The sequence below is a fragment of the Pogona vitticeps genome, chromosome 1, assembly GCF_051106095.1.
Source record: "Pogona vitticeps strain Pit_001003342236 chromosome 1, PviZW2.1, whole genome shotgun sequence".
NCBI lineage: Eukaryota > Metazoa > Chordata > Lepidosauria > Squamata > Agamidae > Pogona > Pogona vitticeps.
Genome location: NC_135783.1, coordinates 216,519,803 through 216,538,465, shown reverse-complemented (window position 1 = coordinate 216,538,465; position 18,663 = coordinate 216,519,803). Strand labels below are relative to the sequence as shown.

Here is an 18,663-nt window from a genome sequence, read left to right as displayed (position 1 = left end):
CACACATTTGGCAGGCACTGGGCATTATTTTTAACTTATTTGTCTTAACTAAAATTGGTCTTACATGTTTCTTAGAAGTGGGTAGAAGGTTCTGAGGAGTTACTCCCCAAAACCCACCACCACGTTTTGTATAAAGATAGTCTAATGTGATCCTGTTCATCAGCAAATATCTTTAGAGCAAGAAATCTGGAGGCCATAGGCTTCACAATCAAGGCACCTTTTTTCTGAGGGACATAGCAGGTACACAAAATTCTTGCAGGACTAGCAACTGTGGCATGGGGATTTTGCATCCATACGGCTATGGACCATACTTCTTCTCATCATTGCTGCTTTATGGACCGGTCCTGGTTCAGTTTGTCTGCTGCCCACAGGTTCTGTGTGTGCGGGACACACCAAGCCAGATACACGTGTGATGTAAGATTGAATGTGGTGAATAAGTGGACTGGAATTCCATCTTAAAAATAAAACAAGCACTGGTGTTGTAAGAGGCCTAAGATGTACACCCAGCTTTTTGATGTAAGCTTGTATAAAGCTTTTGACCAAAAAAAACCCCCCACAAACAAATGCATAATATTAGAACTTGCTTCTTGCTAAATAAATTGTTGTCAAGTTGAGGGAAAAGAAGAAGAAATATTTCCTCTTACAATGGATAATTTTGTTAAATTGAAGTCGCTGATGTAAGTACATTGATGAGAGCTATTCTAGATGGCTTGTAGGAGCAGAGTGGAATAGGCTGCCAGTTCTGGGCCTATAACCTTTGCAAGAGAAAAACCCAGAGTCACCCCCCATATGGCCACAATGTGTGCCTATGTCTGAAAGAATCTCTCATGTTACGGCATAACGCGAATTGCTAGTGTTTGTTATGTCCTGGCAGATTACTTCTCGCTTGTGGCGACCCTGACAGGGTTCTGAAGTATGTGAGATGTTCAAAGCATGGTTTACCATTGCTAATTCTCCTGTGAGTTTCCATGGCAGAGTGGGGCCACCCCGAAAGGCACTCTATCTATCTGCCATACCACACTGACTCTCATGACTGTAATAACCATGGGGAAAGTTGTCTGTAGGAATAAGCAGAAAACCTCTTGTCTTTCCTGCCAGCTACAAGATACTGCTACACTCAACATACGCTGGAAGCCAATGGGAAGAGTGTGTCTGTTACCAAACGATGTGTGCCACTGGAGGATTGTTTGGCTACGGGATGCATTGATCTCCAGCATAAAGGACTGAAGGTACTAAGCAGGCTTTACATCAGGGGCAGGTAAAGTGCTCAGGCTGCGTTGAGGCTCTCCAAATCCCACTGTGCCTCCCCAAGCTGGTTTTCCTAAAGATATACTTGAATAGCACTTTTTGGGGTGAGCACAGCCTCCCCATATGATCCTCCTAGTCACCCCAGTTTTTTTAAAGTTAAAATTAGCCATAAGCATAGGGTGATTGCTCCCTCCCCCCCCCCCAAACTTTGGACATTTTCAGCCATTTATGGATCCAGTGTAATTTTTTTGGGAGTGGGGAGCGCTTCTGGATTCAGTGATACCCTTTGGTTGTTTTCTTTTGTATGGTAACATGTTCTAGCTATTAGACGTGAAATAAAATAATTACTGTTATGGTGCAATTACATGGTACTGTACCGTGAAATGGAAGGTCACCTAAGTGAACCAGACCCATCCAAAGGCATAGCTGGAAAGAGTAAAGTGGGAAGTTAGGGGTCTGAGACAGTAGTGGCAAGCTATATAATTTCAGAAATGATGGGAGCTATGATTCCAGTCCATATGTTTTGGCAGTTTAAAGAAAATACATAGAAGAGCTTTTCCATTAAAGCATATTTTACAAGGCATTTCCCCCCTGTGGTTTGAAAACTTCAGAAAATGTTGAGAACATAAATTACGATGGAAGCAAGTAAGAGGGAAACTTTCTTGTTTTCCCCCAGGAATTAAAATGATAGCTGTACGAGATGAAAGACACGCAATATGGCTAGACATTTTTATGGTGCACATTAACGCTTTGGGGAAGACCGTTTCATCTGTATTTAAAGTAGTTTTGCTTGTAATTTATTGTAATGGTATTATGTTTTTTTCCTGTCAGTTTTAAAATAATATCCATAGCTCATGGAGAAGACATGTGATATGCAAGCAGTTGGTGCCCTAGAAGAAAGTAACTGAATACCCACATGTAATGTCATCATGACATTCAGTATAATCTACTGTAACCTTCTGTAGGTGACAGTTTACCTAAGATATTTCCATGAGGGGGCTGACTGCACAATACATTTTTACTATATTTAAAATATTTTACCCCGTCTTTCTCCTTAAAAGAACCCAAGCTGTCTTACAACAGTTAAGTCTGTATTTAAAAGTTAAAAACAGTGAGTGTACAGATGTTACAAAAAATTAAACAAGTATTATCTTAAAAATGATCAGTAAAATCTATACTAAAAACACATTTGAAAACAACAGAGCACAACAATCCATTAAAAAGACACCACCTCTCAGGATGAAGTTTCTACATGCTGTTTTCTAAAGAGTGTATTCTGCTTGGGCAGAGTGAAGGTATAAGAGAAGGGAGCAGTATTTAACCCTTTCTCCATCCACTATGCCTTTCGTCCTGTTTGCTCCAAATATGTGGCAAGCAGCTCTCTGGTCTGTAGTTCCCTCTCTTTTCTACAGCTTCTGAGCTAAACTAGAGATGGGGGTATTCATATTCGTAGACAAATAGGAATATCTCCCCACAAGTGGAAATAATGAGGGTCCAGCCCCATAGAGCCAGACCGTCTACTCACTGTTTGGCCGCTGCGAAGGGTGCAGCGGCATCTTCGTATCGCGTTGTGCTCTGCCGTGTATTAGGTACTCCTGGCTGGAGGTGTGATGAGAAGCCTCTCTGCCAGGTCATAGAGTGGCTAATCCATTGCAGACAGTTGCGCCAATGGAAGACGCTGCTGTGCCCTTGGCAGCGGCCGAACAATGAGTGGATGGTCCGGCTCCATGGGTTCGGACCCTCGTTATTTCCACCTTTGGGAAGATATTCGTATTTGTCTACGAATACCCCCATCTCTAGTCAAAACACATACCACAACTAGTACTTCATTAGAAGAAGAAGCCATTTTAGAGTTTCTGTTGACACAGTTTCTGCTGAGCTTTGTGTCTGAGCAGTTCAGAAGGCAGAGGAAGCCTTGTTTACCTTTTGTTGACAACTCGTTAAACAAAGCAAGCTAATTCGCGAGCTATGAGAGATCAGAAGAGGTGACAATCAGGGCAATCTTCAGCAATTTGAGGACTTCCCGTTTCAGCATCTAAATGTTTCCCTTGATCATCGGTTTTTATTTTTAAAAAGGGGCAGGGCTTGGATGTTTGGTAGGCAGTGTGCAATTAGTTTTCTGTTGTGAAAGGTTCTTCAGATGTGGAGTGCTTCCCTTCACCATGGCTTTTCTTCTCTTTTCTAGGTCTGCACTTCTTGTTGTGAGGGCAACATCTGCAACTTGCCATTGCCCAGAAACTCAAGCGATGCCATATTTGCAACAATAACCCCCATCAATCACACACAGAGACATTGGAAAAGTCCATCAATAATGGCATGGTGTCTGCTCTTAGTCTTTTCTACGTAGATGCCCAAGGATAGAGCTTGCACACCAAGGCAAGCAGTTGAGGATGAAAATATTTATGCATACATAAGTGATCTTAATTTAATATATGTTTCAAATCTTACATTTTTAGTGACATTTCTAAATGTATATTTTTAAACTCGTTTTAGCATTGGCTGGTTCAAAAGCCATAGTTTCTGAATTGTTGGGGAGGGGACATTTTCGCTGCAAGTTTAGTTTGAAGGAAGTTGAAGGAAACCTTTTGTAGTTCATGGATGGAGGTGTGGTCAGTGAAATCTTGATGGAAAATGTCTATTTTCCTCTCTGCCTCTCTGCTTGTGACGAGAGAATCTACGAGAATTGTGAGTTTGCAGTAATAAATAGTTAAACACTAGGGATTCCTATAAAGTTGCTCCACTGTCCCCCCCCCCAAAAAAAGGGTTTCTAGTTGACCTGTTAGGCCTAACCAATGTTACTTGGTTAGTCGTATAGAGATGGATTTAGATTGAATTGTATTTAGAGTAAACCCTTTGATCCATGGATCTGTTCCAAGTAAAACTGACTGGGTTTCATCTCAGTGCATACACCTGGATATGAAGAAACAATTATTTTGAAGAAAAAGCCACTCTTCTTGAAATGTATAGGCAGGGCTGACGTGCATTTTAAAAGACGTGCATCTTAAAAGACGTATTTCCTACACAAGAAGGGGAATGCCTCTAATGCCTCTTCCACTGTTTTTAAACTATAATTCCCAGAATTTCCAAGTCACCTTGTTGGCTTGGAGATTCTGGGAGCTGTAGTAGAAAAAGTGACTTCTCCAAGTGCTGAGCTTCGCTAAGATAATTCCTTCCGCATGCAGTTTTTTGTTAGCACTTATATTTTTAAAATTCTTAATCTCTTTTTAAAAATACATGGCCTGTTGAATTGGGATCACCTTATTGATCTTCAAGATGCTTTAAATTGCTTTAATCTAACCAATTAATAAACTAAGTTGCACTCTTACATATGCTCACCTAGGAAAAAGGCCCATTGAACACAGTTGGCCTGCATTCTGTATTGACAAACATAAGATTGCACAGTAATTTTGCTACCCTACATACACTTAACTTGGAATAATTCCCATTGAATTGAGACAAACATGCTTCTGTATAAATTTGCTTAGTGTGGCACTGTACATGTGCAGCCCTGGTTCTGATCTGCTAAGAGAAGCTTCCCCATTCAGCTCTGTTTCTGAATAAGGTTTTCATTCACCTTCTCATTTCCTTCGTGAAATCATCCCTGTCTTTGAAGACAATGGGTAAACTCCTTGTTCAGTGTATTGGGGCTCCTTGAAACTAGGGATCAGATGGTGAGTTTTAGATTATTATGACATGTCAGTACAGCATTTCTGCAATAAGTAGAATAAGGGTTCTGGTATATTTAGAACTTTTGGCAGAGAAATAATCATGTACAGTTTTCTTGTTTTCAATAAGACATAGGCTCAGTTTCATTACATTTTAATTTATATTAGTTCTGATGAAACTTTGGGCACATGAAAGAGTTTATTTTCCATATTAGATCACAGTAATTTATTTTTGTATGGTATGATCAGAATGGATGAGACACTGTATAGAATTCAATTCTTAAGCAGTTTCTAACAGTGCTTAACTCCTGTTAAGTCTGGTATGTAAGAGATATTTTGTGACAAGTGATTTTCAGCAACAACGAACTAGGGCAGGGAAATAAAAGATTGGTAGAGTTGAACTTAATTCAGTTATATATTACTGGCATATGGCATATAAAAGCTTGGTGGAGTTTTATAAACCATGGACAACCATGTAATCATATGTTATAGTGATTTTTATGAGTTGCTTTTGAATAATGTTGACCAGTGGGGAATTGCCATTTTTATCAAATTACAAGTTGATGCTGGGTAGTGAGGGGAATGGAAAAGAACCTATATGGTATGTATACAAATAAGGAAGAAAATTATATGTGTGTTTTTTTAGTGTTTGATAGAAATCTCTGCTTAAAGCAACCTACCAGCCATCTGGTACACCCATATTGTATGTGTGTGCATGTGTGTGTACATGCTTCCCAACATTTTGTCTTCCATGTGTGTTGGACCACACTTACGCTAGTCGACCAACCAGCCTGTGAGTCCAGCTCATTTAAATAAATTGTTAAACACAGCCACTTTTTGATGACATGTGGCCTTCTAGGGTAGGAGTTGGTCTAGTTCCTTGTGTGAACGTAAACTTAGTTCCCTGTTGAAAGTACAATGGAACCATATGTGCCAGGGAACCAGGTATGCACCATACCACACATGCTGCATGGGATTCTCACTTTGTTATGATTTTATCTAGTAGTAAGCTTCTGTGACCTTCATTGGAACATTATCTAGTTGTCTAGTAATAATCACTGCAAGTATGAACATTTCTGCCATCCCAAATACACCTAAATATGTTCATGGCCCTCTAACTCATTGGCTGAAGTCCTGTTCAAGTTGGCATGACATAAATTTACACCTGGAAAAGTGTAAAAGCTGGCCTTTACACCCAGGCAGCCAGCACTGCATATTTGATCATGCTGTTCATCATGTCACTGTTGCATGAATCATGTCATGGTTGCACAATTGATTGTTCACATTGGAACTGTTACACAACATGCCTGTGGAGGTGCTTTGTGGGTGTTACTTCTGCCCATATGTGATTTTTTCTCTCTCTCTCTCTCGATCACTTCCACAGCTTCACATATGCAAGCATAGCTGTGCAACAGGATTTCAGCCATTGGAAGCAGGACTCACTATTATAAGTTAATGATTGTAATAAACTTAGTCAAGGTGAAGTCCCATCAAAAGCACTGAGGTATAGTTCAGTTGTTCCTTTTTGTTTTGTTCTTCTGCTTTAACCATGAATAACATGATCAGATTAAGAGCTGTTTTAACTTGATTTTTTTTAAAAAAATTGACCTTTTAGGTACAGGATGTCTCTTTTCAGTGTTGGCTATCCCCACCAACCTCCATGTCATCCTCTTTCCAGAGGGCTTCTAAACCCTTGGAAATCACATCTCAGGGTGTGCAGAGTCTCCAGTGGGCAAAAAGGTCCTTCTCCCTGTATTACTTTCCAATCATCATGATTGAGATTTAGTCCAGTAATGACACTGTTGCAACAAATGGCCAGTTTTTGTATTTTTCAATAAACAAGCAAACAAAAAAATTAAATAAAAATAGTAATGGCAGTGAATCAAAAGCTGTACATGGCATAATGTATATGTTTAATGCACAACAGCTAATTCTATATAGAACAGCATTTCCTTAAAACCTGTATTCATTTGGTTTCATTTATTGACTCATGGTTTAAAGGGGTACAGAACCTCTTTTTATTGTGGCATATCACTAAACCGATGGGTGTATGCTAATGGGGAATTACTTTAACCAACCTTCTGTTTTCCTCTAAGTTGCACTGCTAGGACACTATCCCTCAATTTACCAAAGTAATTACTGGTGCCAAAAACACAATACATATGTTCAGAATTCATGTGCTCTTAAAAATCATTATGTGTTGGTAATTAGTTTTACCTTCTCGCATCTTATAGAGATGGGGAGATTTTGTTGGGTAATTCAGAGTTCGTCACACTGCATTCATGCAGTCATGACTGGCTACATTGAAGCAGCTGGAACCAACATCTATACGTTTCCATCAAACAGCTGCTGGGGACAGGTCTGAACATGAGAGGCACCCATTCGTGGTGGCAAGGTGAAAGTAGTGACACGTGGGACTTGCGATACTGCACATGAAAGTATAGACTCCCTGTGTGTGCTCAGTTTAGCACATGCCAACCTTTCCCTGTTTAGAACAAAGAGTGACAAGCAAGTGAATCATTAAACAGAGATGACAAAGGGTCCCAAAATCCCATAGCTATAGATATCAGCTTTAGAGGACAAGGAGGTATCTGGTAACCTCCACAGACTGGCTTCTTACTTTTGATAAGGCTGGATTAGGCCCCCAGGCCATGTGTGGTTCCTGGCTGCTTTGCAAATGTGAAATATCACGTGGGTGCTGTTTTCAAGCTGTCTCTCTGTGGTGGTGATTATTAATGTGTAAAACCGCACTCACTAAAAAAATTGTTTGTGGTGTCTGTTCCGTACAAAGTTATATGTAGCATATGTTGTGAACTCCCTGAAAAGGTGATGAGTGTATTTGTTTGCATGATCTAGCTGTATGTAACGTACGTGGGAGGACCCTGGCTATCCATTTTGGTTTAGTGTCTCATTATTTGTAAGCAAGAATGATGGAGTTGTCCTGTCTGTAAAATCTGTTGATACGAATGTGACGCAGTGTCACACAGGAAAAGTTGTATGCTGCTCCATAACCATTGGATTGGAACACATTTCTGAAACGACAAACATTTGCAGTCCAAGCATGATGATGTGCCAAATGAGTGTTTCAGCATCTGCATTTCACTGTGAATTTTGATGTTTCAGCTGTGTGAAATTTCCTCCTGCCTTCGCCTTTTCATTTAATCAAAATGAGTCAGTAAGAGCATGAAAATCTGAAGCCAAATTTATGCAAAATTCGTGTTTCTGCTTCCTTCTATGTCCCCCCTGTTCTTCTGTTGAAGTAATTTCAGTGTAAATAGTGCTTCCAATTGTTAAGGTTGTTGTAAATTTTGTATATTGTATAAATAAACTATGTTTTAAAATTTTAATATGCCTGCTCTCTTCCTGCTTCCTCCTCCTCCTGCTGCACTCACTGTAAAGGAAAGCTGCCTGGGAAGGGAAGCCTGTAGATGAATATCACTTTATATGCTTAAAAATGAAAAAGCAAAACAAGATGTGTTGCCATAGCACCTAAGCACACTCTGGTTGGTTTACAAGTTAATTGTGCAAGCTATACATAGCACACCCTCCCTCAGCGAGCTGGGCACTAAGTTTACTGACCTCAGAAAGATGGAAGGCTGAGTGAACTTTGAGCCGGCTACGTGGGATTGAACCCCAGGTCGTGAGCACAGTTTGGGCTGCAGCACAGCCGTTTAATCGCTGTGCCACGAGGCTCTTTGTAGTGTGTGTATTGCCTGTCTGAGCAAGTTCACAACCACTAACTCCAATCCATTAAGGGCTTTAAAATCCATTTCAGGTGGGCTCGGAAGCTTGAACAGTTGGTCTACAAGCACCTCCAAACATGTGAGCAACCCTTCACTATAACCTATTTTTATTTACTTTTGATGACTGTGTATACTTCATACGGTGCCAAGAAAGTTCAAGGCAGCCTACAAGGCAGTCTGCAATCAAATCTCTTGATTTTATTGTTTTGATGATATGTATCTCTATATTATTTGTATTATTATTTACTGTGTTTGTATGATTATGTTGTGAACCACCCAGAGAGTGCTTTGCATTATGTGCCAATATAGAAGTTGAGAAAGAAACAAACTACAACAACAAAAAAAGAATTGGCATATATGTATTCGCGAAGGCTTTCACGGCCGGGATCTAATGGTTGTGGGTTTTTCAGGCTCTTTGGCTGTGTTCTGAAAGTTGTTCCTAACGTTTCGCCAGTCTTTGTGGCCGGGATCTTCTGATGTTGCACAATTGGCATATATCCAGTTATGTCTCCCGATTAAGACAGATCCATTGAATCTATGGGTGTTACATGAGCGTTGATCTATCGTGTTAATTCGGTGCATCTCTTCTAGGTGGACTAGCAGTAGGATTTAGGATACTTAGTGAGGTTTAGGATACCTAGTGGATAGTGTAACAGACTAGGACTCAGGAAGCCTGGTTTCGACTCTCCGCTCAGCCATGGAAAGTCACTGGGGTCTGGGACTGGTCAAACCTCTCCTTAAATATCTTACTTTCTTTGAAAGCCCTGTTAGGGTCATTATAAGTCAGTCCTGACTTGAGGGCACCTAATAGAACAAGCAGTAGGATTTAGATTAGTGGTTTATTTATTTATTTATTTATTTATTTATTTTATTTTTTTTATTTATTTTTTTATTTATAGGTTTTCTATCCTGCCCATCTAGACCAAAGGTTCCCAACCTTGGGGGACCCAGATGTTCTTAGACTGCAGTTCCCAGAAGCCACCACCACCAGCTGTGTTGGCGAGGATTACTAGGAGTTACAGTCCAAGAACATCTAGTTACCTAAGGTTGAAAACTACTGATTTAGATTATAGTTTTTTTTAAAACCCTAAAAAATCAGACTTAAAGCTTGTATCAACCTTAGAAGCAGCTATCCGGAAGTTGAGTCATGGCAACTGGACGTCTTTCTTATTAGGTTTAAATGTTTTGCTACTCATCCAAGTAGCTTCTTCAGTCTGAGGAGAGTTGGTAGGAGACTCCTGGTATATTCTCCACATTGGTTTCACTTCCCTCTGCTTTGAATAGGCTTGTTTGATGGACAAAGGATGGAAGGGTGAGTGAAAATCCCACTTCTGCAGTCCTTCTCCACCCACTGTGATGGGTCGTTAACAGTCATTAACAGTGGTCTTTCTGGTCAATTTGGTCCTTTGTCCATCTAACCATTCTATTCAGACCAGGGGGAATTGAAACCAAAGAGGATATATCATGGGTCTCCTACCAACTCTCCTCAGACTGAAGAAGCTACTTGGATAAGTAGCGAAATGTTTCAACCTAATAAGAAAGAGGTCCAGTTGCCATGACTCAACTTCCAGATAACCTCACCTGGATGACAGAGTCTTCACAAATTCTTAGAAGCAGTTGTGAAGAAGTTAACGATAGTAGTGCTCTCCATGTCTGTTCCAAAGTAGAACCCATTAATATATTCGTGAAGGCTTTCACGGCCGGGATCTAATGGTTGTTGTGAGTTTTTCGGGCTCCTTGGCCGTGTTCTGAAGGTTGTTCTTCCTAACGTTTCGCCAGTCTCTGTGGCCGGCATCTTCAGAGGACAGCACTCTGTGCCCTGGTGTAGTTGGCTTTGGGAGTGCAGTGAGATAGGCTTTTGTCTTTTCCTGTAGATGGGTGATTAGTGTGTATTGTGGGTGTATTGTTGTGCTAAGGAGAAGAGATTATCTGTTCCTGTGGTTGATGGGTGTCATTAGCTGGTCTTTTGTGTGTAATGATCCCCTGTCCTTGTGGCTTGGTAGAGTTCGTTGACCTTTTGCACACTGTATTTTTGAGAGCTGGGAGCCAAGTTTTGTTGAGCTTCACACTTTCCTCTTTTTTTGTTGAAGTTTTGCTGGTGCTTGTGGATTTCAATGGCTTCCCCGTGCAGTCTGAGGGGAAGTGACTAGGATCCTAAGGAAAGCAAAACCCCCCAAAAGCAACATAACAAGAAAGGAGAGAAATGCCATCAAGTCCCTGAACTCTGCTGCCATCATCATCCTGCCAGCAGACAAAGGTAACGCCACAGTAATCATGGAAACAAGAATACAAGGACAAAATCAGAGAACTTCTAGATCCCACCACCTACAGAAAACTGAAACGGGACCCAGCCAACAAAATCACAAAACAACAAACTGCTGATCAAGAGTTCCTCCCTGCACCCCAATGTCCTTCAGCATATCCACAAGACAGAAGCTCTCCCACCAAGACTATACGGACTTCCCAAAATCCACAAGGACTCAATCCCACTCAGGCCCATTGTAAGTGCCATTGGCTCCCCAACATATGAATTAGCCAAACACCTAGCGACCCTCCTACAGACCCACATTGGACAAACCTTATCCTGCATCAAAGACTCAGGACATTTCATAAGCAAGATCAGCACCCTAAAACTCAACCCTGGGGACAGACTGATCAGCTTTGATGTAGCATCCCTGTTCACTAAGGTAGCGATAAAGGACACCCTGACACTCATCCAGCAGATCTTTCCAGAAGACATCAAGGCCCTCTTCCAACACTGCCTAACAACCAGCTATTTCCAGTGGGATAATGAATTCTATGAACAGACAGATGGAGTGGCCATGGGCAGCCCCCTCAGCCCCGTTATAGCAAACTTCTACATGGAGCATTTTGAAAAACTGGCCCTGGCTTCGGCACCCCTCACACCCACAGTCTGGTTCCGATATGTGGATGACACCTTTGCAATTTGGAGTCACGGTGAAGAAAAATTGGAAGAATTTCTCAACCATCTCAACAGCATCCACACAAATATACAATTGACCATGGAAAAAGAAATAGAGGGCCAACTCCCATTCTTAGATGTCATGGTCCTACGCAAAACTGATTTCTGACTGGGACACAAGGTCTGCAGAAAATCCACCCACACAGACTGGTACCTACACAAAAACTCCAACCACCATCCACAGCAAAAAAGAGGCATAATCAAAACACTGGTAGACCATGCAAATCGGAACTGTGAAGCTCAGTTTCTCAGCACTGAACTCAACCATCTGAATTGGGCCCTACAGGCAAATGGCTACTCCAAAAATGAAATCACAAGAGCCATCAAACCAAGAAAACAACACCAAACTGAAGAAGAAAAACAGCCACCCACAAATAAAGTATTTCTGCCATACATCAAAGGGGTCATGGACCGCATGGGGAAACTTTTGAAAAAACACAACCTACAAACAGTATTCAAGCCCACCACAAAAATACAACAAATGTTACGGTCAGCAAAGGACAGAAGGGACCCCCTCACCAATGCAGGAGTATACCTGATACCTTGCAGTTGTGGCCAGGTATATATTGGAACCATAAAACGAAGCATCCACACCAGAATCAAAGAACATGAGAGACACTGCAGACTAAAACAACCAGAAAAATCTGCAGTAGCTGAACATGCCCTGAAACAAACTGGACATGAAATTCTATTCCAAAATACTGAAATACTGGACAACACCAGCAATCATTACATCAGACTGCACAGGGAAGCTATTGAAATCCACAAGCACCAGCAAAACTTCAACAAAAAAGAGGAAAGTGTGAAGTGTGAAGTGCAAAAGGTCAACGAACTCTACCCAGCCACAAGGACAGGGGATCATTACACACAAAAGACCAGCTAATGACACCCACAGGAACAGATAATCTCTTCTTCTTAGCACAACAATACACACTAATCACCCATCTACAGAAAAAAGACAAAAGCCTATCCCACAGCCATAAATACTGCACTCCCAAAGCCAACTACACTAGAACACAGAGTGCTGTCCTCTGAAGATGCCGGCCACAGAGACTGGCGAAACGTTAGGAAGAACAACCTTCAGAAAATGGCCAAAGACCCCGAAAAACCCACAACAACCATTAGAACCCATTAAGTTAATTGGGTCTTGCTCGCCTGTATGTGGATATAGATCTGTAGTCCTAAAGCAGACCTGGGCAAAGTGCAGCCCGTGGGCCACATATGTCCCGCGAGCTGCTCCTGCCCGGCCCGCCCGTCACCACTCCTGTCCAGCCCACCCGTCACTGCTGAGTTAACCAGAACTCCGGCTCCGGTCACCCAGCACAGCAGTAAGCAAAACTGCGGCTCAAGAGGCTGGAAGCGATCCTTGCGCAGTGCATTATTGCTGCGCAAGGAGACGCATCACATTGCCTGCCCGGGATAGAAGACAGTCGGAGAGGAAAGCTGTGGGGGAACGGAGGATAGGTGAGTTAGCTCAGTGTTGGGTTTTTTCCCCCTCCCCCTCCCCCGTGGTGAACAAATTACAACACTCACATAGTTAACTCCCTAAAAAGTTTAGGGAGTTACCTATGTCAGCCTTGTAGTTCGTTTACCGCAGGGCCTCACCCAATGGGGGCCTATTACTACCCACAAATTGGGGGCCTATTATTCATGGTTCGTCCCCCAAACACAGTTCAGATTTTCCATGTGGCCCCCGATAGAAATTAATTGCCCGCCCCTGTCCTAAAGTATACGGAGCAATTTTTGTGTTTTCTTACTCTCCACATGTAGCCACCCTTTCAGGGACCCTTTCTGAACCAAGTGGAAGGTAGCTGCGTGGAGAGGGAAGGATAAATGGTTGATTGAGCTTGGAAGGCTATTTTAATGATGTTATGGAAGTAAAGTTCCCCTTCCCCTCAGCGCTCATCTCTGGCTTGACCCACAAGAAGCTCTCCTACCACTAAGGATAGTTTCTGCAGGGGTGGAGTAAGACTGTAGGTGGTTGCAGCGAGAAAGAAAAAGTGGAGAACTCACAACTGTAAGCCTCCTTTGCTTATCTTAAGATCCAAGGCCTTATACTGTAATTATTTGTGGCTGATGCTTGATAGGAAAGCCTGGCTGAGATATGCTGCCAGTTTCAAATTCACATCCTCTGTCTTTCAGGGCTCTGTTCAGGCATTCAGCTTGAACGCATGGAGAGCTGTTTTCATGCTGGGAAGGATAAGCTCCATTTCCACACCCAGAAGTTTGAGTGTTCACTGGGGAGGCTGGCAGAGATGTTTACTACGTTTCTGTGTTGAGGAACACTTCCTAATCAGAGCTCTGAATCCCAGAAGGGTCTGCCTTGTTTTGCAGTGGGTTGGAAACTTGTTATCTGTTCGTCACGGCCACGTTTACAGCCCCTACATGCTTTCAGCCTTTATGCTTGAGTGGGGCTATAGCCTTCCCTCCCTTCTGTGATGGAGACTTGCTAGGCAGAAGAGCTGGGGATGTTTAGACCAGCTACAATCTGAACAAAGTGACACACACATACGGGTCTCTTTTTTCCTTACACACAGAAAGCAAATACTTGAAAATACAAATTATGGATATGATAAGGTGCTTGATACTATGGCAGGTAGGTGCAGACATAAGGGCTTAGCATTGGTTGTAGCTGCTGGTCACGGTGTTCTCTCAGAGGCAAAGCTGGGTTTCATGTCGCATAGTGTGCAAAAAAGATTCCTGGTGTCACTGAACTCAATGATATTAAAAATCCAATGGGATTGAAATTAGTTGGGATGTTTCAGTCCTGTCAGATTCTCCAAAGCCCGTTAGGTGCTCTTAACTTTTGTTTCTTTTTTTAAAAAGGTTGCTCTCCCCCCCCCCCCCCGAGAAGTAGCAATGTCTGGGAATTGTTAGATTTACTCCAAACATTGCAAAAGTTGTATGTAGCCTTCAGGTGCCAGAAATTTCTCAGAAAAGATAAGGGCAGAAGGCAGCTGGAAACCTTTGTTTCAGCATGTCTTGTGGCTGCTCTGGGCATTCCTAAACATGCATTTTTACGAGTGAAACGAGGTGTCTTTGTAGTCAAATATCTTGATGGTGAAATTTCCCTGTAAGTTTTTTTTTTTTAAAAAAAAAGATTGGTGTTGACAGTTTCTGCAGAAACATTTGCTTAAACACAGAAGTTAGTGAATGTATACATACATGGGCATAAGAATATGCTGTTTGTCACCAGACAAACTATTATTCTTAATTTAGATTTCTCCTAACTTTATTTTATTTTTAAACAGTGCTTTCAGTTAAAACAAACAGATAAGACATTTAAGTGGCAGGAGTTACGAATCGAGAACCAGGGAAGCCATCTTGCTGTACAGGGGTGTAATGTTCATTCTCTGCGTTAACACTCTTGTGTTCCACTGGTTGATTCTCAAAGCAGGGGGAAATAGGAACATAGGCAAATGGCATGTGATTGGAACCATTCATGAGAGATGGCAGGTATGCTTTGCTGGAGATGTGGCTTGAGATGGCCACTTGGCCATGAAGCTTGTGGGGTAAATTTTATTAGCCAGTCATAGGTTCTCTTAGCCTGATATACTTCTGAGGGTTGTTGCTTGGATAAAGTGGAGAGGAGAGCCATGCGTGGGGCCTATGGATCAATTAGGGGAGAGGACCCTATGGCCCCTTGAGAGTCTCTGGCACATTTCAAGGGGACCACAGACTGGAAACCATTCTTCATAGCGCACCTTATAAGGTTCATTATGCAGCTTGTACAATTCTGCTTCAGTCTATATTTCTTTCATTTTGTGTTTATGGCCATGGCCAAAAAAAAAGGTTGAGAGTGGCTGCTTTAGATCCCTGGAGAAAAGCTGGGCTATGAAGGCATAACGTACTTTGTTGCCTGAAGAAGGAAGCAGGACAGTACCTGCCACCCATGCACTGACTGGAATATTTGCAAGAGAAATGGGCACTCAAAAGGCTTGATGTGTAAGTTGATTTCCTGTTGATGACATAATAATTACCTTAGAACTGCAGAGCTGTAAGGGACCCTATCGCTCATCAAGTCCAGCTTCTGTCAAGCAGGCACAGTGGGGAATGCCAACTCTGGCTTCACAGCCAGAGACCTAAACCGTGGAGCTATCCAGCAGTAAGAGAGCCTGGATTTTTGTTGCCTACGTTCTGGTTTATCTATAGATGGTGCAGATGATGGGCAAAGCCCACACCTTCTTTCACATGGCAGCACTCGACATGGGTTGTGTGTGTTTGTGTGGAGAGCCACCTGTTTTAAATATGGTGTGTTATGAGAAATCCTTTGCTCTTGGTGACTCATCCATCGTCTACTTCGATGTTCCAATAAGCCCTTTTTAAACAATGGAAAACCTAAGGCCGAGTCAAACACTTTGGGCTGATAGAAGTGATCAGCTTTATTAAATATTAGAGGATACCAAGCATTGCTACTTTGGGGGAGTTTGATTATTTACTCTGAGGCCACAATGAACGAGAAGGCAGAACAATTTGCCACTCCCATTCTCTCGGCTACAGACTGGGAACCTGGAAACACAATCTCAGCCAATTCAGAACATCTGCAAGGCAGATGTTGGGGCCCAACTGATCCAAACATTCCTCTTGTCTTTTCTCCCACAGCAGTTTGGTCATCAGTGTCATCATGTTGTGTGCTTGTCCTCTCTGCACACACCATACTTGTTTTCTACTGAAAGATATGGAGCCTACTAGAAAACATATGTACTAGCTACTTTACATTTAACTATGCTGGCTGTTTCAATGTATTTAGGCTACCCTAAGTCAAATATCTGGCACTAGCTCTTGTCCTGAAAGAACTACATTGTTGGAATCAAATTAATGAAATGATTGGTAGTGCTTGAATATGCGTTAATTGAACTTTGGAGGCAGAAATAATCTTCTCTTTTGGTTGTCCTCCTTGCAGTCTTCCTCAAAAGTAAATCTCATTAAAGTCAACATCCTTCCAGGTAAACAGGCTTAATATCAGGATCCACATTTCTGTGTCTGTGAATATCCTTTGGGTGGTTTCGACATAGGCACATTCACTTGAGCTCAGAGGCTGATCGTTGATCAGTGCAACTCAGAGCTTAGAGAAGTTACTTTTTTGGAGAAAATGACTCCCAGAATTCCCGTACGATCTGGAAGCTCAGGGAATTATAATCCAAAAACTAACTTTTCCATGGATAAACTCACTTCCACGAACTAATCAATGTGCTTGATAGATATTCTCCATTTGTTCAACTGATAAAGTAACAATCTTTACAAGTTTATTTAATAATCAGTGCTAAAGCCCAATGCCATTGTTTTGAATGATATCCTTTTGGTGAAAAACTAAAGGGCACTTCTAGTTTTATTTCTGAATAAAATTATACTGTGCTTAATTATCTGAAGACTGGGAAATGTGGTGCAAGAGAGGCAGATGAATTTAGGCTGCTAAAATCAGCCAATGGAGAAATCCTGATCAGTAAGGATTACTTAACCATTAATGTCTTGAAGAAAGTCTCATCTGATTTGTAAGTGTGAAAATATTTTGCTTGTTCTGGAATATCTAATCTTTACATCTCTGCCACATTCCTTACACCCATAGTTTTCCTAGACAGTAGCTTAGGCAACAAATCATTCTGCATCAAAGCTGATGGAGACAACGTGGTTGCAATAAAACACATGTTTGTGCATGTAAGGCCCTTTGTTAATTTATAGTCCATTATTCCATCAATGAGCTCCAAGTGGCACACATGGCTCTTTCCCTTCCACTTTATTCTCACAACAAGGTAGGCCAGGTTGAGGAAGTGAAATTGATCTCAGTACCCAGAGACTACAGAACGGGTCCCCAATCCCCAGTCCATGGCCTGGTGCAGGTCCGTGGCCTTGGCAGGACTGGGCCACGGAGACAGATCTCCCCCCCTGCATGCACTCCCCCCATGCATGCCCACCCGCACATACAGCTCACCCATCTTTATATATATATGGGTACTGAGATCAATATATATCCTGCTTTGCAGTCAAGGTGGGTTCCAGAGCAGTTTGCAACCATTAATCCTGATGATTATTAGAGTTTGTATGACTGGCTGGTGGCAATTGCTAACATCATAGGAGGTCTAGTTTTCTTCAGTAGGACAGTGGGTGCTGATGATAAGCCCTCTTCCCCTCTCCCTCTCCCTCTCCCCCTCTCTATATATACTGCTTTGCAGTCAAGATGGGTTCGATATATATATGGTGCTCAGAGATTCATTGCCCATGAACTATACCAAGTTTGTTGGAAGTTAGCGGCCACTGTGTTATTTTGCAGTGAATCTGATAACTCATAGGGCAATATCATAATGCACTGGTTCTTAACCTTGGGTTACTCAGGAGTTTTGGACTGCAACTCCCAGAAGCCTTCACCACCAGCTGTCCTGACTGGGGTTTCTGGGAGTTGCAGTTCAAAAGCATCCAAGTAACAAAGGTTAAGAACCACTGTCATAGTGTACGACTTTGCATGGCAGAAGTAACCAACATAATCGTCATATTAGAATTGTAGAGGTAGAAGCCACCCTATGGCTCACCGAGTCCAGCACCTATCAAACTCCCAGCCTCTAGCTCCCCTAAACCACTAAGCTATGATGTTATAATCTGAGGCTGGTAATACACAATTTAATAAAAAATGTCCTATTCCCCCTTTTCAGATTCTGAGGTTCTCTGGGGCTCATTTTTGCCCCGGAGAATTCTTTGAGAGCCTCAGACACAGTTGGGAAGAGCCTTTAATAACCAACAGTGGTTGGCAGATTCCTGTCGCCAGGATCAGGACCTCCAAGTCCAGGAGCTTTTTTGCAGTGCTGCCAGTAGCTCCAGAGAAGAGCTCTCTGGAAAAACTGGAACCGTCCGGTCCGGGATCCCTTTCTGAAATGGGGATCGAAGGAGAGTCTAGGAGAATTCTCTCTGAAGCAGTTGGTGAGCAGCAGAAGGAGAAGAAAAGGATGCAAACCCGGACTTCTTCCCTTTGAAGAAATCACCCAGCATGGATCGGAGGTGGGAGCCATATAGGCACTGAGCTGTGAGTAACCCT

The 18,663-nt window shown here is 42.2% G+C and overlaps 1 protein-coding gene across 6 annotated transcripts in view; it reads left to right on the top strand.

Annotated features, from left to right (window-relative positions):
* The window catches only part of LYPD6 (LY6/PLAUR domain containing 6), a 68,321-nt gene extending 60,061 nt beyond the window's left edge, over positions 1-8,260 (top strand). For 3 of the 6 annotated variants that reach the window (XM_078376731.1, XM_020785717.3, XM_020785719.3), the window contains 2 exons: positions 1,099-1,229; positions 3,434-8,260. In XM_078376731.1, coding sequence (XP_078232857.1) covers positions 1,099-1,229; positions 3,434-3,595 — 293 coding nt within the window. In that variant the 3' untranslated portion in view covers positions 3,596-8,260. The remainder of the gene's footprint in view (positions 1-1,098; positions 1,230-3,433) is intronic. The other 3 variants (XR_013536963.1, XR_012081945.2, XM_078376733.1) reach the window with 3 other exon arrangements.
* The last annotated feature ends 10,403 nt before the right edge of the window (positions 8,261-18,663 follow it).